The sequence below is a fragment of the Plasmodium inui genome, assembly GCF_000524495.1.
Source record: "Plasmodium inui San Antonio 1 unplaced genomic scaffold supercont1.41, whole genome shotgun sequence".
In the NCBI taxonomy this organism is placed as follows: Eukaryota; Apicomplexa; class Aconoidasida; order Haemosporida; family Plasmodiidae; genus Plasmodium; species Plasmodium inui.
The window spans coordinates 3,914-26,272 of record NW_008481875.1 but is presented as its reverse complement, the minus strand read 5'-3'; the positions used below and the strand labels follow the sequence as shown (position 1 = coordinate 26,272).

Below are 22,359 nucleotides of genomic sequence, written 5' to 3'. Positions count from 1 at the left end.
ACGTTCTCCAATTAGTCGTATCTAAAACGCTATGTTATGAGGCGTTCACATAAAAGCATTCCTGCGACACTGTACATTACAAACAACATTTCCGCTAGAATCCTTGCATTGTCCATATGCAAGTATTTCTTCCTCTATTGTATTACTCCGGCAATAATACATTCGACACAGCTACAGGGCTTGCACCTGCGCGTAATTAATGGTTTGCTCTTTTCTTCAGAATGTAGCCCTTAATTTTTCACATAATACTATTTCATAGATATCTATACTCATCAATGACTGTTGTCGCCCAAAGAATAGGAACCGAAATTTGGAACACATGGCCCGCAATTCACACACTTTTGCATTTTCGATGGGCATATTGTAGGAAAATGCTTATCTTTCAAAGGATGGTTCTTGAGAATATCCATATCCCTCATACAATACTGTATTTTGAATATCATTCCACTCCACAGAATTCCACTTCCCATTTTCCCTTCTCTCTACATATCATATGAGTGCAACCACAATAATTTCTTTCAAATGAATGTGCAACAAGCTGTGTGTTAGTTGTAAAATATTTTCCCTTCCCTACAATAACAGCATAACCGGTAAACCTATACAATAATATTCCTGATACAGCCGTATTTTTTACCAGCATTGACACTTTAGACACATGTGTACTGTTTATATCAGCATACCTTTCCTATAATAATACACCCAGTATATTCGTCTACTTCTTACAATGGAGTCATTTATACAATATCATCGTAGGCATGGATGACGGATAAGTATAACGATACGGCATGCATGTTCATAGACTTTAAGGAATAGTAGTCTCGGTACAGTAGTACTGAGTTCACAATGTTATTCCTAACATATCAATACTTTGCGCACATCTGCACTATCCACATAATAGTACTCTGGTAATATCACGGCTGGAACCGAATAAGTAATTTGCACACAATAGTATTCCACACACATGTGTACACTTCCTGCAACGATACTCTCCCAATCATACAGGTTCACATATTACACTGCTTTTAATATAATAACACTCGAGGGTGTTGTAAGAATTTTGAACTATAGTGCTCTTCCTATAATAGAAGCCTAAACAGTAGGCCATGATATTCCACCTCCTTTAATAATTGTGCATGAGGGGTATCCAGAATCCCACCACAATTGTGCACTCCAAGACATCACACTAGGGAGATATGAGTACACTCACAGAACAGTTCTGCTGATCATCTGTAGTTCTTATAGAACTATACTCTTAAAAGAATGATACTTTGCCGATATCAGTATAGATCAACCATTAATACATTGATATAACAGTACTACGACAATCTTCGCATTCGTCAACATGGGAAATGGGGACACATCAATACTTCCTTGTCATCTACCCTTGTAGAATATGCATGCACTTCTCAAGCAATACCATGCCGTCATCAATTCAATGTGCGATCCAATACGTAAGCTCACGACGGGAGAAATAATACATACATGTCGAAGAATTCTACATCGTTCCGCCTCGTCCTTATCATATAAGGCATACAGTTCCGTAGGGAGGTGTAAACAGCATCCGCATATTAGGAGGAGTGACTACTCGCTGCTGGGGATTGAAGTATATCGTCTGATGCTCCTTTTACCGATGTTGGTTGCATTCACACTGGAAGTATTACCGTTATTAGTAGGCATCCCATTGACAACTGTCCTTTGTGTATCTTATGGACTCCTTGTCTTAGGCGTCATAGGATAACTTTATGTGATTCTGAAAGTATCCGAATATGGACAGACATTAGACGGTATCAGTAATTGTTGTTTTAAAGATTGTATATGAGGCGTGGAGAAATAGAGGTGAAACGAGATCTCTGCAGCTTCTTCGGCCACAATACCTGATTATTATTGGATGCTATGTTCTAATGATAGGGGGCTTCTCTGTCGCTGAAGGGGGATCGTAATTCCGAAAACCCCTTTGTAAAATGAACAATTATTCCCCTTTTTTTTTTTATCTTCCTATCTACATCACATTTCAACTGTGTCCCGTATAGTAAGATGGTATTTTGCCTTGAGTAAGTCCCTTCTTTCAGTTTTACATTAATATGGTCGTTATAGATCCGTTCCTGTGGTATGTAGAATTATAAGTAAAGAGGCCCCATTCTATGAGGGTTCTGGGTATCCTCGAAATGCTGCAGACTTAGTTAGCTATATGGATGCCTCATCACTTACCCCGAATACATCTCCTGAAATCAGAGTCTGGTATAGGAAGCTAAAATGGATATATAATTTATTCTTGTCATGACGACAAGTGTATCTTTCTTTTCTCTGGCATCTACCTCCCTGAAACTGATCAAGAGTATGTTTCATGTGTAATGAGAGGAAACTCATTGGTCGCATTTTATTAGCTTCTAAGAAGGATAATTCTGCTGTCTTTAAAGGTACAAATCAGGAGAATTCAGGAGGGATTTCTATGACGGGTTATCAGTGGAATTATTATATGCCCTCTCTCATGTGTCTCACAATGGCTGTTTTTGTTTTCACTTCCGTTCTGGCTCCGTGCTGTTCAATCTCCAAATATCTTATCTTTTCTCCCGAGGTTGATATTAGGAGGGACATGTGACTTCCTTTTTAATCTCTGTTTTACTGACATCAAGAACGATGTTTTAATTCATTTGTCCCCATTTACCACTGTGATCTTTTCTTCGTCTTCTTTTGTATTTTTTCTACTCTCTGTTAAAGCAAAGGAGGGAAATGACGACGGGGCAGACACGTATTATAACCATTCTCACATTGGATGCATTAATACAACGATATGTAATCGGGAATGATTCTCATATGCCTCCATAAATATCTGTTACATCATTATAATTTCTTGCAGATATTTCTGATTTCATTCGTATGCCTCTCCCTCCAGTCATTGTTAGAGGCGCCACACCACACAACACAATATCGTGTGCAGGAGACTTGGCATGCTGCCGTGATATCTTTTGTTTTTTTTGTTATTTGGCCTGTGTTTCTTCCTTAGAGAAGTAGCTGAGCTATATACTCAAAGTTGATTTCATATACGATAAAGAGCATGTCGCTGCCACCTTTCCTATTAGTTAAGTTGACTTCGGGGGCAAATGACAGCGTCATCTATATGTGTGAAGACAGGAACGATGGAAGCGAAGCATTTATATGATCAATTAAGCGACACATATTATGTGATAAAGGTGCCGAACTCCCAAGCTCACTACTTTATAAGCTCGGTCCTCAGCTTAAGTTGAAAAAGGAAGGAAAAGAAGTCGTCTGAGATAACAGGGCCATCTTATTTTTGAATAAGGCGATCGCAAAAGATATTAGGAGGGAAGGAACACACCGTTTGTGGATACTTGTTCGGAACCCATCGGCAAGGAAGTGTCAAATACCACACTGCAAATGTGCCACTACCAACATCGTGTATTCCACTGTACTTCTCACGATATAGTTTCTTCAGACAGATCATTCGTTGCCATTTCCATGTATCAGGAAAATATTGAAGACTGGACATTTCTTCCTTAGGTATCCTCCTCAGTGATAGATCACGTACAGAAGTGGATCCTTATATATCTGTTAATGGCGCCCATCTAGGCCGTATATGTTTTCTTCTTTTCTTTTCTACACCGCAGAGATGATACCTATAGGATCATGGTGTACTCTTATTTGATCAAATCCCTTCCCTTGCGCCACCGGATTAGTTCTGTCCGACACACATAATATTATGATGTGCCTAGGAGTTTCATGATATGACCAAGCCCACCTTCATATTATGTGGAAACTATAACCGGTTAATTCAATGGATGCCACATATGAAAAAGAAGGGATCAAATAGATATCCAAATTGTAAGTATACGCGGCTTCCCGCCGGAAACATGTGATAGAAAACATCTGGAAAATCACCTTCTCACAGGTAAATTACTCTGAATGAAGTATAAAGAAGAAGAACAGGGATTCCGTATATATATAGCTATATATAATATCTATAAGAATCCCTGGGGCAGACAACTAACAGAGAAGACAGAGCAGGGTTCATTTATCTACGCAAGAGATATGTTTTTACAAAAACTGGACAAGGAGACTATCTACAATTCATGTATTTATAGAATAGTCCTGTTGGAAATTCCCCTTCCCAGTATATATACATTATCAAGTGCGAAGAGTAATAGTAGCAAGTGGAATTAATTTTCTAGGAAGGGGCACATGACAAAACGAAATGTGAAGAAGCCCAGGGGCCGCGCAATCGTAGAAAAATATTATTAGATTTGTACATAATGTTTGATTCAGCCTGACAGTGTTTTACTAGCTACAAGGAGATAAGGAAGTACTCCAATTGAATAAAACAAACTCTCGCATTCCTTAGAAACTTCAAGGAGTGAGACAAGAGATGTGTAGTAATATTCTGTACATGCTGCGGCACTCTGCGAGGGGCGGACATCTATATAATAGTAGTGAGCTAACGCCAACAATCTTCCCTGATTATTTCAAAAATTACCATAGAGGAATCCTAGTCAACTTCTCTGCTCCTATTATTCTCTCTTTCTTCTTTAAGATATTACGACTGTTATTTGGGTTATTAAAAATCACTAGAACTAATATCATTAGAGGATGAGAAGAATATTCGACAATCGAGGAGGTATCCATGCATATTTAGACTTATAACCACTATAACTGAGGATATTGCTGCTTATTTTTTACTTGGAAATTCCATCGAGTAGATATATAAGAGAATGCACTTCCCCGATTACACAAAATTCTGAATGATAAGTAAGAAATAATTCCGGAACAGGACAGGGTCAAGGATAAGGCAATAGGAGCAGGAGCGTAGAAGGTAAAACCTCACAACTAGGCCTGAAACATAAGGTATGGACGGAAATCCCGGTACTAAAATTCGTAAAACTCTGACACGTAGATAACAGAAGCCAGCCATGAAGAATAAATCCACAACGAAGAGTCTGAAATATCAAGAATACACACTGATAAGTAAACCCACAACAGTAAACCCTAAATATGATCCCTGAGAAATAGAAAGTAGGAATTAACCGCTAATACATGATCAATAACACATAAGGCATAAACCATAAACACTGAAAACTAGAAACTCCAGATAAGGGATGAAAACTGAGGAATAAAACATATAACCTCAAAGATGCCCTGTAACCAATACCTCAGAAGCATAAAGAAGAAGTCAGAAGCCCTACCGCCTAGACGTAAATTCTAAGCCCGCACACATAGGGTCTAAGAATGAACCCTAATGGATGGACCCGACATCTCAACCCTCAAAGCTAAGACCTGGACCATGGACCTGAGAGCAGAAACCCAGACATCTAATCCCTGAATAAGCAACCCTAGAATACCCCCCCGAAGGACTAAAACCGAAATCGGAAAACTAGAGACTACACGCGAAACCGTGACAAGTAACGACAGAAACCTGAGGTCTGCATCATAGGACGTAAAGATCAAAGCCAAACACTGAATCCAGAACCCCTAAAAGCTGAAACCTGAACCATAAACCCTAAACCTAAACCTCAAGACTAAAAATAAGCCATAACACCTAAAAACTGGACCCTAAGCACTAGACCCTACACACCTGAAGTCTAGGGATTGACCCCTAAATCTTGGACAATGAACCCTAAAAGCTGTGCACTGAAAACTAAAACCTAGACACTAAAAGTAAACCTTGAAACCTAAATCGTGAAGTGGAGTACATAAAACGTGAGCCGTAGGACCTAGAGGATAAAACCTAACCCCTGAACAGTGAACCCTAAATCTTAGACCCTAAACACTAAAACTCCGAAAAAAGAGTACACCATAAAACCTAAAACCGGATCTGTAAAGGATCACCCCTAACCCCTAGAAAGTAAACCTAGAGCCTGAAGCCTATATACTGAACCTTAAACCCTAAACAGTCAGAACAGAACCGTAAGCCCTAACCCTTAAACCCTAAACCGTAAACGTAATCGATGAATCCTAAACCTTAATACTCCCCCTGACCCCTAAATCGTGAAAGCTAAACTCTGAACCCTAAACTTGAAATAGGAACAGAAAAACCTTAACGCTAAACCCTGAGCCTAAGGCCTAAGAACTAAAACCTAAACACTAAACCATAAAGCTTAACTGCAAAGCCCTGAATCTTAAGCCCTAGATCCTAGACGTTGAACCATGAACTATCCCGCCTAAACCCTGATCCCCTGAACCTAAATCCTAAACGCTAAGGCTTCAGCCCTGAACCTAAACCGTGGACTATAAACGTAGCCACTGAACCCTAAGACCTAACCGCAGAACAGTGAACCCTGAAGCAGCTGTCACCCCAAACCCCTAACCGTCCTCCTCCCCCGTCAGATCTCAAAGTAGGCTCCTCCAATCTGCTACCCAACTTTTCATAGTGCTAATACCCCCTCTCCCCATGAAAACCTCCTCCCCCGTACTCGGTTCGTTCACAAGTCTTGCCACATGTCCTATCATGGACGATAAAATCAACTCAGACAATCAACAGAATCCAACTCAGACAGACCCATAAAAAACCCCCCTGGGGGTTGGGACCCGCCTTAACCTTCCCCTCTTTCTCGGACGCCCATATACTCTCCAAAAACCATACGAAGCTAATGCCCCCAATACCATAACGGCTAGGACCCCGCCGGCTATGCTACCGACGGCTGTTGAACCTGCCTCAGGTTCCTCCTTGTCTGACAGGTGAAGTCTAGTGTCAGTCTCTGGAACCTGGTTGGATGTTTCCTCGGTTTCCTGGGAGGACTCCTTTGTGGAATCAGCCGACTGCCCGGAAGATGGGTCATCGATGTCAATTGAGGGCGTTGAGGTCACCCCATCTTCCGCCTTATCATGAGAACCGTCCTGTTGCTGTTGCTGGTGGTCGGCCGCTGGAGGTCCAGAGACGTTTAACACCATGTCATTCTTGCTAGTGGCTTCGGGGGTTTCAGAAGACTCCCCCGGCTTTTGGCCCCCACCCCCTCCGGTCTCTAAATTCCTACCAACCAGCAGCTGGCCTTTGGCCCCGACTTGCTGTAATTCTGGGGAAAGTGCCTCGGTAGAGCTCTCTTCTCTTGATCCCTTTGCCGAGCCGATGGATATAGGATTGCTCATCGGGTTTGGTTCTTTATACACTGCTACCATTAAATCGCGTGTTGGCCTCTCACCTGGACTACTATTAAGTGGACAGGTTAACAGCCCGCTTTCTAATTGACAATACTGCGTCTTCCCTCCTTCGGTCACCCAACCCTCCTTGTCCAACCAATAATCAAGCCTATACGGACCACAGCTCGGACATACCCTCATTAAACCCTGTATTACTGTAAGAAGAAGAGCGAACTTGTACTCTGGGCACTCGTTATCCATCCTGTATGAGGTACACTTTTGTTGCCTTTCATATCTTATACTCCCCTGCTTCGTCCGGATCCAGCTGTTCCACTTGTTTACTGGAATCTTCATCCTGTTGATTACTCCTCTACAATAGTCCGGATAATTCTGGTCCGGTAACTCCGGGTTCCTCTTCAATTTCAGGATTGTTAACAGAATACATGCGAAAACTCCTAGAAATTCCTGACCGTTCGACGTGGTGCCTATATAACCCCTTGTGCCTTGGGGACCTTCCAACGTCCTATACCAATCGCCCTCGGTCCAAATAGTTGGCCCTGAGTCCTGACTCTCTCTATATTTAGTCGCGGTTTCTATGCTCTTGGTGAATACCTCCGCTATAAAACTCCTCCAGTCGTTTCCTCTCTTTGCACCACCTGTTACGACTTCAGTTTTTTCCCACTGACCCTGCAGATTCTTCCACGTGGTTTTTCCTGCCTCCCCTAGAGGGGTGCTGCTCCAGTTCTTCAGACCTATCCATCTGGACTCCTTGTCTAATTCGTCTATATATTTATAGCAAAAGGGTTGGGAGTTGGGTTCAAAATTACAGAAACTTGGACTCCAAAAATTAATCTTGGCGACGCTCCCTTGCAAAGGCTGACTATGTAGCTCCCATCTAGCCTTTTCCATACTTAAGTCACGTGTAAATTAATCCCTAACATTCAGGCGGAGCTACTTTGTATATAGCATAGAGACGAACCTCAATAGAATTTTTCATGCTTCTTCAACTTCTGGGCTGGGGGGGATACCCTACTCTGGCTTTGGGTTGTATACTCCGTGGTCACTGAACTCAGTGATGGTTATGTTTCTTTCGTCCGCTAGATTCCTTCTGCCGTTTGGTTTTCATAAAGGTCATCCTTTTATCTTCAAGTTGCCGCGGGGTTTTCCTTATACTGTCTCAGATTTCTCATCAACCTTCCGTCTCTGAGAGACCCTCTACGGCTTCTGACATGATCGCCCCTTGGGTTCACGACGGGATTGTCTTCTCTGGTCTGGTTTATCCCGCTTGAGGTGGATAGGAGATAATCCGAACCATTCCGCCGTGTTGTTTCTACCCTTACTCTCTGAGCTCCAGAGAGACATTGATCACTCTATCCCTCCTATATGCTTAGACGACCTTTGGCTTCTTAATTCATTCCCTCCTTCTTATCCCGAGGAAAAATCTCGCCGATCGGCCTATTTTTCCTTCGGGTGTTCCTCTGGCTTCATCTCTGTGCTCGTTCTTCCCCGAGTCTTACGTCCATTTTTTAATTTCAACTCCTCATCTCAACCTTTGGATTATCCGCCCCATTGTAACTCTGCTGAACTCTAGACTCTCTCTCCTTCTAGACCCTGATATTGCCGCCTAGGTCCCCGACTCTATCCACTCATCTTTGGCTTCTTGTTCATCTCCTCTCCTGATGTTAGCCCTAATTAACTTCTACTTAAGTCCCAGAATTTCCTTCTTCCTCCCTTGTCCCTCCTCTGCTTATGACGCTCTTGGAGACTTATCCTCGGATACCTGGATTTCAGTCATCTACAACGTCCTTTGGTTATAAACTTCAACAGTTAATTCGGGCCTGCCAGAGGCTTTAGGAACTTGGAGCGTGACATCTTCGCACGACCCGGCTGGACTTGGCTTAATCCAGTTTCTACCTTATCTCACAGGGGGCGTACGCTTTGCTTTGGGTTTTCGGTTTTGATAAGACTTGTGCGCCTTCCTCTCCTGTTGAGGTCCTTAGCTACTGAGGCTTTTTCTGAGGTGTTATTGCTCCCTAGAGATCCCCGTTTATCACCTCCTGGGCGTCTTGTAAGTTGCTTTGGGCAACAGATACAATTGACTGTGAAACAGTTTGGACCCCCTTCCTAATATTCAACTGGCGTTTCTATTTCCTTTGCTACTCCTTTGGTTATTCCATAGACTTCAGAAATATCTCGGTCAGTTTCTAAATCGACGAGATCTTGTCTGCTTCCGGAGATTATTCCCACGGGTACCTTAAGAAGCCTGCCCTAGAAGATTCTGGGATCAGCTCCTCTATTCATTGACTTACTCAATATCTGAGAATAAGCTAAATTTTTTTAGTCATCTTCCTTGCTTTTAAGTCTCCTTGGCACTCCTCTGCTGCTAGGATTTGCCCTTCTTTAGTTAAGCCTCCTTTGGTCTCTTTTGGGGTTTCTAGTGCCTCCTTGGCTTGCTCAGCACCGGAATTCTGATTCGTGAATTTTGTCCTAGCTGTTTGTTCCTCTCGATCCGTATCCTGTGTTACGTGATCGTTCGGCTGTAGGCCACTCATTAACTTGTCTATTCCCTCACTGCTTCCATCATCTGTCGATATTGTTGAAACAACAGAACGTTCTTAGAAACTAGGTTCCTGGAAGTTCTATCCTCTACGAAGACCTCCCCCTTCGCTAATTCTGGATTTTTTTTTTTGTCATCTTGTCACGAAATGTTACGGTGAGAGTCTTGTGGGTTTCTCTTACTAGGCCTCCTGTCCCTAACTCTGACGCTTCTTTGTCGGGGAAGTGAGTCCTTTGGGTTAAAAGATTGGAGCTCCTGAACTCGTGGAATCTTGACGAACCGTCCATAGTTTTCGGATGAGCCCCTTTTTCCGATTAAGGGTAAGGTACTCCGGAATCTTAACTTTATCTTGTTATTCTGGAGGTCCCTAGGTCAATGAGTTTTTCCTACGGTTTCTGGTGTCTCTGGGGATCTAATTTAGAACTGGACTCGGGTGCCTGCTATGCTCCTACTCCGCCGTTTGGCTTCTTATCCTTGGGGCCTCACTTAGCTGCAGCTTCTGCCTTGCTATTAACTATCATTCAGATTTCTCTGCTATGCTTTGGGCTTGGATTCAACGTAACTTCTAAAACCTTATATGCCACCCCTCTTCCATGGCCGCTAGAACTTTACTCCCTAGTTTCTGAATCATAGGATGCAATGGCTCCTTCTTGTGGGATTCCTCCTGGTCTCGAGATAGGGCGTGAGGTTGCATTAGTTTTGTCGAGATTTCTTCTGGGGATTCTTTTAGTTTCGGTAAGTAGTTTCTTAATATCTCCTAGGACTCCTCCAAAGTGACCTACGTCTTTATTCTTAAAGGCGCGACACTCATCTCTAAACTCTAATATTGGTTGACTCGTTAGGTAAACATAGGCCAAGTTTCTTCCTCCGGAATCTTTATTTGTCCTTGCTCGTCTGGTTTGGTCTTGAGCTTATATGCTCCCCTATATCCTTCACCTGCCTCCTTTAGGCGTCGCGCTCTCGCTCGTGAGTTAGTCAAAATTGTCGATGCGTCCATTACATTCCACACTTCCTTTATTGAATTACAACTTCTAGTCTGGAGACTCTTTGATGGGGTCCTAGACAGATAATTGTATACATCATTGTCGGTCTCCTCCTGTTAGCCCTGTGCATAATGCCTGCGAAGCTTCCTGTCTTGGTTTACGATACTTAGGAAATTGTGGGAGACCGGATTTTCAATTCGGCTGCCTGTTTTATTACTTTTCAGAATTCTAGAGTTCCTGGAGTTCCTGAGTCAAGAATTTTTCCCTTCTCGCGAAATTGGTGATAGGGGAGTTTTTATTTCGGTTACCTGGCTGAATCCGTATTCTACGCGGGGGGTTCTAATTTCTGCTCCATAAATTATCTGTCTTCAGCCCCTGTGGCTTGCTCAACTATCCTCTAATTCAGATAGGATTATCCGCGCCTGTTGTGAGCTCTTGGTGGATGTTAGGTAATTGCCTCCTGTCTGAAATTAGACTGTCTTCATTTATCCTGAGGTGTTACTCGGTTCTTAATTTCTTCCTGTGTGTCCTAGGAACTTCGCCTCAATTTGTCCGTGGAGCGAGTCTCTGGGCTGTGTTTTTGAGATTCACTGGGAGAAAATTGTTTTAAGACTTCCTGTCTAATCTTGTTAACTTAAAGACATAATCTATGAGACGCTTTGAGGTCCGCGTGTGGGGGACTGGATCCCGTCCTTTTATTCATATTTGTGGTGTGAATAGACTGCGCTTATGACTTCTTCCGAGAGAACGTGATTTTTCTTTCTAAGTGCGAATCTTATTTCATCCTCGTCGATTTCTCCTATATCTTAAATTCTTAGTTAGTATTGGGTGAATCCTTTCGCTGGGGACGAGCTGAAATCCTGAGGCTTTTTTGGTTGGATCAGAGCGGATTGATTCCTGGGGCTCCTTTGGATGTATCTTTATTTCAAGAGATGTTGTTGACATTTGATCTAATAATTCCATCTTTTGGATGAATTATCTTAATCTTCTGCTTTAATTTACCTGAGGCTCCCCCCTGGATTGGGCCTTGGAGAAAGTTTGTCTGAGGTGTGGTAGCTGTTTCAATAGTTTTCGTCCTTTCCCTTCTTTTTCTGAACTCTTGTCAGGGTTGGTAATTCTGTTTTAATCGGATTATAAGTAGGATGGTCTCGGCAAATTGGCTGAGTATAGGGAGATTGCATCACTTTTTCCTCCTTCTCTTTGTTTCTACGCTCGGGCGCTAGGGACTCAGAAGATACAGGGGGGTTCCCTGTTCTTGTTATTGTGTGGTTTGGATTCTCGACCTGAATTTGTTTTGGGAATTCCTTTGTTGATTGTTCATGGATGAATTCTCTTGTTCTGATCGTCTATTTCTCCTGGTGGTGGGATTTCAGAGAATGTCTCAATATCCACACTGGTCCTTCTACCTGAGGAAATTTGTGCCTGGTAGGGTCTCTACTCGGGGGTGTTTTTTCTATAGGACTGGAGACTTGATTGTGTCAGTCATCCTGTGCGAAGTTGTTTTTTTTGGGATACTCAGATGTTTTCCCTCCTACATTTAGCTTTTTTGTATGGTGGTTGCGAATTTTACTCTCAGGTTTAGATAATTTCTCTCAGTCCCTCTCGCTTGAGCCGGAGGCTGTTCTTCTTGGTCGTTAAGTTTGGGGTTCATGGACGGTTTGGCCTTTAATTGCTCTTTGGGTTGTGTCTGATCCCCTTGAGTTTGTCTGAGGTCAACTCTTTTCCTTAGAAGTTTTGTACTTTCCCTCTCCTGCTCTTCCTACAAGATTATCCTTTCCTCCTGCTTGGTCTGACTCATCTACGTCCTTCCTGCCTATTTTATCTTTCGACTGGTGGAGAATTATATAGAGCTCCACGGTACAGTATTCCATGGTTACTCATTTGGTGTTGATTGAATCCTGATTTTGGATTTTTCTTAGCCTAGATCCTTTCCTCACTCGGTTTAGACTTCCCATATTGTTTTTTCCTTGCCTGTGGTTATCTTCACGCATACAAGAAAAATCAGTCTGAACTTGAGCTTTTGGAGTTATTTTGGTGCTCAGGGAGGTGAGTTGACTTAGGACTTACATCTGGCTGGAAGCACTACTTGATTTCTTGGTCAGGAGTTCCTTGCTTTAGTCTGTTTTGATGAAGGGTTATTATAAGTTCTTTTTGCCTTACCTCTTATTATATATTGCCTATTTTGTGATTAGGCTCCTGTGTTTTTCTTTCGGTGTTGAGTAGTAGGGTTAGCCACTTTAGACTCTCTTTTTTCTATTGGGAACCAAGTGCACAGTTGATTTGTCGCTTCTCACTATATCTCTACCCTGAGTATAAAATTAATCTTGGTCCTTTTGATTCTTAATCTGGCCTCGTGTTGATTCTCTTATTAAACTCTGAATCAACTCCCTATCTAGAAAAGTTTTACATCTAGGGGTCCTTAGTCTATTTTTGGTTACTTGCTAGTGCCTCTCCCGTCCAGGATTGGGCTTTTCTACTGGGCCCGTCCGGTTTCTTGTATCTTCTGTTGTTGGTGTCGATACATTGCCTTCTTATTTATCTTTGAATTAATATCTTCTCCCATTTTCTTGGGCACTAATTCCTTTTTATTTCTTAAAGGTCTCCTGATTACGAGATGTTCATACCTTCCCGCCTTTCTTAGTCTTTGGCTGATTTATTCCACGAAACGCCAGAGCGGAGGGTTCTGATTTAGGATTATTATTGTAACCTCCTTTTTGCTTTGGATTTGAGTTTAACCTTAGCTGGGCCTGTAATATTATACAGATTCTGCTTCGATATGTTTTATGATAATATAGACTTAAAGTCCTAGACTCTGATGTATACGTGGGAAACTACTTCTTCTGAGTCCCCGCTACCACATCATACTAGACTTCTGATATATATATATTTAAGTAACCTAGTGGTAATATTGTGTAATTCTTGCTCTTAATTATTCCTCAGGGGGGTGTTGTGAGGTATAAACAGGTCAACCCCCCACTTCTTGGGCTGTTACTGCGTCTTAATTGCGTTTGGTTCTTATCCGTTTGGGGAGCTTCTTTGTATCAGGAGATTTTGTTGGTTTAATTATTGAGATTCCTGAGCCTTAGCATATTCCCCCCCCCTCATCTCTATTCATACGCCTGCCGTTGGCCTTGGTGCGGTATTCGCTCGGTTTGCCGTTCTCCTCTTGGGGTTTTGCTGTGGGATTCTTCTTAATCCATTGCTTGCAGGATGTTTGATTCGGAGGGTTCCTCGCACAGGTTATAACCCTGGTGTGTACTTGACTTTAAATGTGCTCGGGTATCCTCTTCTTCCTTTTTCCCTTCTTAGGTGCTCTCTTTCTGTGGGATTTGGTACTTTTCAGTTTTTCGCTGACCAGCCGGGCTTACGGTTTTGCTACTCCTTTTGGCAGATTGAGTTGTTTTGGTCCCGCCCGGCACCTGGGCGATATAAGTTAAATCTTTTGCTCAGTGGAGGGATGCTTCCATGTCTCACGTCCGCTATCATCATCTAATGTACATTCTTCACTGTCTATTAGAGGGTTGGTTGCTTGATGTTATACCTTTATCTTTCTCCGCTCCTGTGAACCTCCTCCTTCTTGGCCACATCACACTCCCGATTCCATGGCTTGTCTTGGTATTGTGGTCCTTATACTACCGTCCTGTGTGGATAGCATAAGCTTGGTTTAAAATACGCATTCAGCGTGCTTTTTTCCTGACTCTCCTTTCCATTAAGCCAGATATCTTCCCCATTCTTCTGGCTATTACTTCTCTCCCCCTATTCTTCCTTCTTCCCATAGCAATGGCCTCTTTACGATGTTGGCTCGTATTGTCCTTTGCTTTTATTAGAATTGGTATATACTAGATCACTGCATTTGTATTAAACTAGTATAAAGATTTGGGTTCAACCACTTTATAAACGCTGCTGTAGTACTTTTTTCCTTGACTCCTCCGCATTGATCTGTGTATCGTCCCCCCCTTTGGATAGGTGTAGTGCTTAAGTGGCTGGGACGAGTTGGTTGTTCAACCTTAGCCTTGTCTAATAAAATGCATAGGGCAGATCTTAATTTTAAGTTCCTCTCTTTACTCCCCCTTCTTGTCCCTTTGACTCGTGAGCTTTTGCCTGGATTTCTTCCCTTCTATGGGTATACTCCTCCAGCTTGAACCTGGAAGACTCCGTCTCCTTGTTGTCTACTTCTCCTCATGATCTGACCTGTTCCTTGGTACCTCTGGTTGACGGCTGGACTTGTTCTTTATCAGAATTCGCCGTTTGTCCTTGGAAGTTTTCCTTGCCTATAATGCTAGGGATTTCGCTTACGATTTGGATCTCATAAGTGTGAATATTTCCTGCTCCTGATGAGAACTTACTTAAAATCCTCATCCTACTTATGCGATGTACTACAACTTGAATATTGCTTAGAGTTTCTGCTTCAAGAGACCTGATTGGGGCCTCCTTTTTCTTTGGGCGTTGGCGTCTGGTGTCTTTTCCTTTCGCTTTGGCCGTTTGATTCGAGTGGAGCTGATTATATTACGCCTGACACTTGTAGGCTTGGTTGGTGGGGAAGGCCTGCTGAGGTTTTTTGGGGGCCTTAATGTTCTGATTATAAGTACCTAATACTTCTTTAGGGGTGCAGTATAATTCTTCTTCTCTTTGATCTCCTCCGCTGATTTCTCGGATGCGGGGGGTTGGATGGCCATTGCGTTTGTTTTGTAGTTGATCGAGAGATTTAATCTTTTTTCTCCTTCCTTGATGGGGCACGGAGATACCCATTCCTGTGTGTCCTTTCACCTTTCGTGGAGAGAGGCTGCCTTGAAATCCCCAGAGCTTCCTAGGGAAGTATGTCGTGGGGGCTTGTTGTCCTTCTTTCTTTTAGTTGTAAACCGGTCAATTTTCTTCCGCCTCTTGGAAGCTTTAGGCTCATTATTCCTTTGGCACTTCGCCTCATTCTTGCTCGGAGTGCTTCGTTATTTACTCCCTTGCTGCTTTCTCTTGGGGTTATCCAGGCGGGCTCTTATTTTCCGTTTTCGACTTCTCCTTTTTTGGTTAGGATTCTTTTTCGAAGAATATTTGGATCTGTCTGGGCGCTGTAGCTAAGTACGGCCTCCATCGATATCTTCCCATTTTTCTGTCTTATAAGTTCCCCATTCTTAATACATTATTCGCTGTTTGTCTTCTTTTGATGGCAACAATAAAAGGACGGTATGGTGTATAATTATCAATGTACTCTTAACTCGATATTATTTCGTCTCTGCTCATGAGAGTTAATTCGCACCGGAAATAGAGTGATGTATATTTGCTTTATCTAAGGGTCAAATTTGGCTAATAAGATGTGACTTATAATTTATTGATTGACCATTCCGTGCTACATATTTGCATGAGTTTTATATTTGTCCTTGTTTTCCTAACAGTTCTGGAGTTTTTTGAGAGGTGTATAGATTTTTAATCTTCTGACAGAGACATATTTGACAGCTGTAATATTATAATGAAAAACTCTTATTTACTAGCTTCCCGTGCCTCAGTTTTTTCCGATTGTACCTAAGTTAGCTGCTAGCGCTAGTTATGAAAATAATAAATACGCATTATAGAAAATACCTCACTTTCTCCTTCTTCTAATTGGTAACTTCTTAGGTTTCAATAAGGGACTTGGCTCCGTAGTACTTATTTGTCATTATTCACCTGTTCCCCCTGGTTGTTGATTAGTACTCACCTTGGTTGTCCTTTGTGTGGGTCATTAAGGTTAAGACTTCTATTTCTATTACCTCCGTTGGATTTTTTGGTATTCATAATAATCTTTAATCAGTTTATTTATTCTTCCATATTCTTGGTCTTCATTATATTTAATAGTATGTTATATTTGGCGTACTCTGGCTACTTGGTAGTTGTATATTCCTTTTAATCAGACACGCTGGCGAGGAGTATTAATTTTCCTGGTTATTGCTCTTTCAGTTTCCCTATTGGTATTATAATATCGAGAAATATTCCCTTTGGATATCATTTTCCTTGAGGTTTGTTGTATTGTTCCCCTAATCCTTAATAGTATATAGTTTAATTCATAGCTTTCCTGATCATTGGTACTATAACCTGGATTTTTTATCTTTGTATGACCTAATTCTCTCGGACATTCTGCACTTTTGAATCTTGCTCGAATTTATAATCAGTCGTTATGATTACTAATAATATAACATATCTTCAGTCCCTTTTTTATAGATGTAATAATCATCCTTCTGCTCTTAAATTGCATTCATGGATATCTAGCAGTTATAGAATAAATATATTTATCACAAACCCTTAATATAGTATAAGATTAGGCAAATGAATTATACAGACTAGTTAACATATAAGGTGAAGTGACTTCTGTACACCGGCTGTAAAAACTATTTAACTATTTGAACCTTTATCCTTAAGTTGTTCCCTATTGTTTCTTTTTAATTATATTTTGAAAACGCAACATATTCAATAAGAAACCTACAATTTCCCCGGTGTAGCGCCAGTTCCTCTGCCTGTTCATCCAGTAATCATCAATATATGAACACTTTTTTAGCAGTATGTTTTATATACCTTAGGGACATCATAATTACTACGGTCTTATTTACTTAATTTTATCAGTTTCCACACAGTCCTATCTAGGGAATATTTAATATTAATATCTTCTGTAGATATCTTTATAAATAATATATGGACTCCTCACATCAGTTAGCATTATTATGTTTCCTTCAATATATAAATCATGAGAAAGCTAAAGTTTAATTCACAATAACGATGACGCAAGAAGGTTATATATAAGAAGCCTCACATGTTTGAGTCCATTAATAGCGGATAAATATACATAGGGACTAAGGAAGTCTCTTATAGATTCCCTAATAATCTAAAAGACTTGTCGTAGGAACCCCCTTGGTTAGGAGTCCCTTCTGATTATAGATTAGGGTGACATTGGTAAAGTGATTAATCTAACTACCTGACTTTGCTTAGTTTCCGTTAGGTGGTTTATACACTCATTACTGGAGAATTAAGCGACAGGAGGATACACATTTGAATATGAGAGACAACTCATGTGCAACAGATCTTACAACAGTATAGATTAACATTAATATAGATGAATATGTGCTCTATAATTCGCTGCGACATCGCTGCATGTATAACTCCCCGATTTTACGAATATATCCTATGGGAAAGGGATGAGAATAAGACAGCGAAGGAAATAGCACTATATCAGTAAGACTCTTGTCCCTCTGTATATATCTCAATAAAGGAAACCGACGGAGTTTGAACATTGACTGTTCCGTATCTTTATATTAACACGGTTAAAATATGTTGAATATGGGGAGAATAATAAAGAATCTACCAATATATCTCTTCTTCTATCTTCCAAGACACCTAAAGGAAGACCTTAGAGAGAAACTAAGAGAAGGCGCCTTAAAAACAACCAAGAGGCGCACGGTTAACACACGAAGGAGGAATTAATAAAGTAAATCGAGGGGGAACGAACAACACCTGGAAACGCAGAGTGGGCAATGGTGCTTGTGAGGGGCTGCTTAAACTCCAAACTGTAAATCCGGAGCGAACAACATTGAATGGTTAACTGTAAGGAATAGACTTTAGAGGGTGATCACAAAACCGGAAACAGGAAGGATAGGGCCTTAACCATGAAGCTTGCACAATAAATCATACAACACAGACACTCAAAGTTGAAAATCAGTTAATAGAGCAAATATCGAAACCATAAGAAGTAAAGAAAAAGCAATACAAGATGGCGCCCCAAATTCATACCTGTAGAAACTAAACATGATGCCTAACGCAGAAACATTCGGGGAGATACCCTGAAGAATAATAGGACCAAATACACCAACACACCTTGAAGCATGAACCATAGCACATAGACTTGAGCAGTGCACAGTACACAGACGATATACACCGTGAACCTAGGGCGTGCGAGAAAGACCCAACACTTCATCAAACACAAATAGACCCTAAGGGTATCCGATCAGTCGTACACAGTAGAACTGAATCCGCAACCATGGAATCTGAACCGTACACCGTCAAGATAGGGAAGAAGATCCTATAGCTAAGCAGATAAGAAATAAGAGCAAATAGCAGAGATAAGGAGGCATATGTAAAGAGTTAACCGTAGGAATAAAGACTAGAGGGTGCCAATACACCCTAAGCCTTAGGCCTCACTCATAGACCGTGGAGGCTGAGCCATGGAATATAGATCGTAGGGCCCAAAACATATAACCCAGACACTAAACCGTAAATCCTAGACACGTAAGGGTGATAACAATACAGGGGGCGTATAATCAATAAATCTTACCCGCCTAAGATAACTTATCCAGCAGTACTAATAGACGCTAAGGGGTAAAGAGAACCCCCCGGCCATACACAGGAACCTGGAGGCGTAAACATAGAGAATAGAGCCTGACAAATACGCTCAAGACTCAGACGGGGGGGATAGGAAATAAAGCATTAATGCTAAATATTAAAGAATACGGAGTGAACAATAAAGGTAGAGACAACCCCAAACCTCCATAAAGCAACAGCCCAATGCCTGAGTAACTCCCAAATGAGATAGATGCTTAAACCCTGCAACCTAACTGCGTAAAATTGAAGCGTAACAACCAAGGAGTACTGGTAAAATATATAAAGAGAAATGTACTCTTTAATACAATTTCCTAAAGTTGCAGCGCTCAGAATTACAGGAACGGAGGCCGGAGAAGGGCGTAACAAAGGGACAACAGGCATAAGCGATAATGGGAGAAACCTAAAGCCTCAAACAGGAAGTCAACAGCACAGCTTAGTCAGTAAGAGATAGAGTCCATATAATAGGGGAAATGGGCAGATACTGAGAACCTACCTCTGCGATATACATTTCCAGTCCCTAAGCCTAAGCATTGCATGTGCCGAAGAGTGCAGGCAGCATGGAACTTACTTCAAGATCACTGAGGCCTAAGCCATACATGACGCCCCATACAAGTTAAAGCACAGGAATTCACCTAAGAGAAGCAGGGCTCAGACTCCAAAGAATAAATTCAAAATTGGAAATTTAATCATCCTGGGCTAAGCGGTATACCATAAGGAATGAAAGCGAAGAAGTTAACAATAACAGCTTGGGCAATAACGGAAGAAATATAGACTCGGAAGAATGACCAAACAACACCCAAAGAATAAAATCTCAAGATAACGCCATAGTCTTGCCCCCTAAGCATGAGAAATAAATGTGCAAATCGAGCGTCGAACCTGGAGGCGAGCCATTAGGAGATTGAGTCGTAATAGGAACAACGAGTCTCAGAATAATAAGCGTTACACCGAAAAGCATGGGCAGCCAAAGAAGAGAAATTATACGTTGCGCCTAACAGCTAAAGAAGGGGAAGAGGAATCGTCGACTCCTAACAATAAAGAGTACAGATTAATGCAGGAAAAATCAAAAGTAAAAGCAGAGTCCGGGGCCTACAGCTAGGGATACCCCATGAAGCCTAAGCCTAAAGTCAGAAGCTATAAACGAGAACCATAGGAACTACAAAGAACAGACCCCCGTAAAACTAAGTCCCCAAACCTATAAGATACGGGTGCCTCCTTAACCCCAGGGAACCCCAGGGCTAACCACTAAACTTCCATGCTTGAGAACGAAATCTCAATCCACCAAAAAGATTCCTCGATATTAAGCCATACCATATTAAATCTACGCCTAGGGAAGGAGGCCACCAAAATTAAACCAACGAAAGACAAGAGGGAAAACACATCAGTAATCAAAATAACACAAGGGAATCAGCCATCAACATGTCGTCCGTAGAAGCCAAGCTACAGAAAGATGAATAATGAGATGCACTACCTACCCCTCCAAGTATGAACCCCCAACGCTGGCTTTAAAAGGAGAAGACTAAACGAAAAATCCAAGGGCATAACCTCCTGACATGGTCCCCGTATTACGAGTAAGTTGAAACACTCTTATAGTATAACTATGTGCAAGTATAAGCAACTAACCACTGGCCTCTGTAGTAGTAAAACCTGAAGAGTACATAATGACCCCTGCCGCCCACACCCTGAAGGGTAGAAGCTGAATATTAGATAACAGAAGGAACCGCCTGGACACTACAGCCTGCATCGAAGGACTATAAAATCTGCACATCCCAGAATAGAAAATAACAGCCTGGCTGCTAAGCGCAAGCCCTGCAGCGTAAACCCTAAAAGGACCTCCTGACCCTTAAGCGCAGTAGCCTAATACAATTGCAAAACAGCTATCAGAAAAGAATAAGCAGAACCAACTATACCTTAAATTTAAGGGGATCGAGGCAGGAGAGCAGATATATCATCTAAGTCCTAAAATCTAAATCCCGTCCCATAATCCCCTAAGGCGCATCCTAAGACTCCCCACCCAAAATACCAAAAATGTGAAGCATTAAGCATTGTGTCCAGGCTTCCAAATCAGTCAATAGGGGGAAAAGAAAGCTTTAGCCCCGAAGCAACCTGACGAAACCAGCAGAAGGACGACTCAAAACAAGGCCTAAAGAAGAGAGGCCAATCGGGACCTGCACTGGAGCAAGGGGCATCAACATCACGGCAAGAATGTGACGATCAAATACCGAAACGACGAAGCTATACATTATCCCCTGAGTCATACGCCCCTAGAATATAGATTCCTCACCAAAATTCTTCCCCACAAAGACAAAACGTTAAATGTTGCTATCTAAACCCTAAAGCCAACACCCTAGACCTTAGACGCTGAAGCCTAAACACTAAACCATGAGGCCTAAAACCTAACACCTGGACACTCAACACTATACCCTGGAGCCTGAAAGCTGAGGCATGAAAGATAATCCAAAAATCTAATTCTTCAACCCAAAACCCGAAACCTTGGAGTCTAATCCATGGACCGTGAACCCTGAATAATGAGACCTAAAACTAGAAGATGACCCCCTGAAAGCAAAAAATAAAGACAAACACCAGGAGCGGGGACGTGAGACCATACACCTTAAAACTCGCAGTAACAGGTGAAAACTGAACACTAAACCCTAAAACATAAATCGTACATCTTGATAAACTACAAGAAGAACCCTGAACAGTGAATCTAAACCCTGGAAACAAGAAGGTACGCACTCAATCGTAAACCGTGAAGCCTAAAGCAGAAATCCTAAAACCTGGAGTCTCAGCACCCGAACCTAAACGGTGAACGCTAACACAGGACCCATACACGCTGACCCCTGAACCCTAAACTGTAAACCCCCTGAACCATCAACCTAAGCCTTGAAGACTAAATCGTGGAAGGCTCAGGGTAAAACATAATCAGTAGGCGTAAACGATAGAGCGTCAACCCTAAACATGAAGTGTACACGCCAAACGCTAAATCTTGAAACCTGAGCACCGGAACCGTAAACCGACAATCCTAAACCGAAGGCAATAATTCCGGGACCAGGAACTCTCAACATAAAAAGTAGAAGCTGAGCCCCAAGTGCTAAACCTAACCCCGTAAACCCTGAACCCTGAAACGAAAAACTAAACACCTGACCGTGAGGCAGATCCCTTGAAATTGAAAACTTGAGTCTAAATCCTAGACCCTGAACGCTAACCCGTGTGCTCGAAACCGTACCTCCAAGGGTCTAAACCCGAAGGACTAAACCTCAGGAGAGAAACCCCCGAACAGCCGGTTCAAGCCCCTAAAGATGGGGAGGCCGAAGTATAGACGCAATAGTATCAAGGGAAACCCCAAAATCCCACCTTCCTTCCCCACTTTCTACTCCCTTAATATCCTCCGCCTGAACGCCA

General features: G+C 42.0%; 5 protein-coding genes across 5 annotated transcripts; all 5 read right to left on the bottom strand.

Annotated features, from left to right (window-relative positions):
* Positions 1-1,898: 1,898 nt before the first annotated feature.
* Positions 1,899-2,346, bottom strand: C922_05153 (hypothetical protein; the record flags this gene model as incomplete). Its single annotated transcript, XM_008820725.1, has 2 exons — positions 1,899-2,102; positions 2,209-2,346. 2 exons carry the CDS (start codon positions 2,344-2,346, stop codon positions 1,899-1,901), a joined length of 342 nt encoding a protein of 113 aa, XP_008818947.1.
* A 4,152-nt stretch (positions 2,347-6,498) lies between these two features.
* Positions 6,499-7,995, bottom strand: C922_05152 (hypothetical protein; the record flags this gene model as incomplete). Its single annotated transcript, XM_008820724.1, has 1 exon — positions 6,499-7,995. One exon carries the CDS (start codon positions 7,993-7,995, stop codon positions 6,499-6,501), a length of 1,497 nt encoding a protein of 498 aa, XP_008818946.1.
* A 1,418-nt stretch (positions 7,996-9,413) lies between these two features.
* Positions 9,414-9,638, bottom strand: C922_05151 (hypothetical protein; the record flags this gene model as incomplete). Its single annotated transcript, XM_008820723.1, has 1 exon — positions 9,414-9,638. The coding sequence occupies one exon, from the start codon at positions 9,636-9,638 to the stop codon at positions 9,414-9,416; it is 225 nt and encodes a 74-aa protein (XP_008818945.1).
* Positions 9,639-11,551: 1,913 nt separating this feature from the next.
* Positions 11,552-12,497, bottom strand: C922_05150 (hypothetical protein; the record flags this gene model as incomplete). The annotated part of the gene is made up of 2 exons (XM_008820722.1): positions 11,552-11,722; positions 12,390-12,497. The coding sequence occupies 2 exons, from the start codon at positions 12,495-12,497 to the stop codon at positions 11,552-11,554; spliced, it is 279 nt and encodes a 92-aa protein (XP_008818944.1).
* Positions 12,498-14,805: 2,308 nt separating this feature from the next.
* C922_05149 (hypothetical protein) lies at positions 14,806-14,985 on the bottom strand (the record flags this gene model as incomplete). Its single annotated transcript, XM_008820721.1, has 1 exon — positions 14,806-14,985. The coding sequence occupies one exon, from the start codon at positions 14,983-14,985 to the stop codon at positions 14,806-14,808; it is 180 nt and encodes a 59-aa protein (XP_008818943.1).
* Between the last annotated feature and the right edge of the window lie 7,374 nt (positions 14,986-22,359).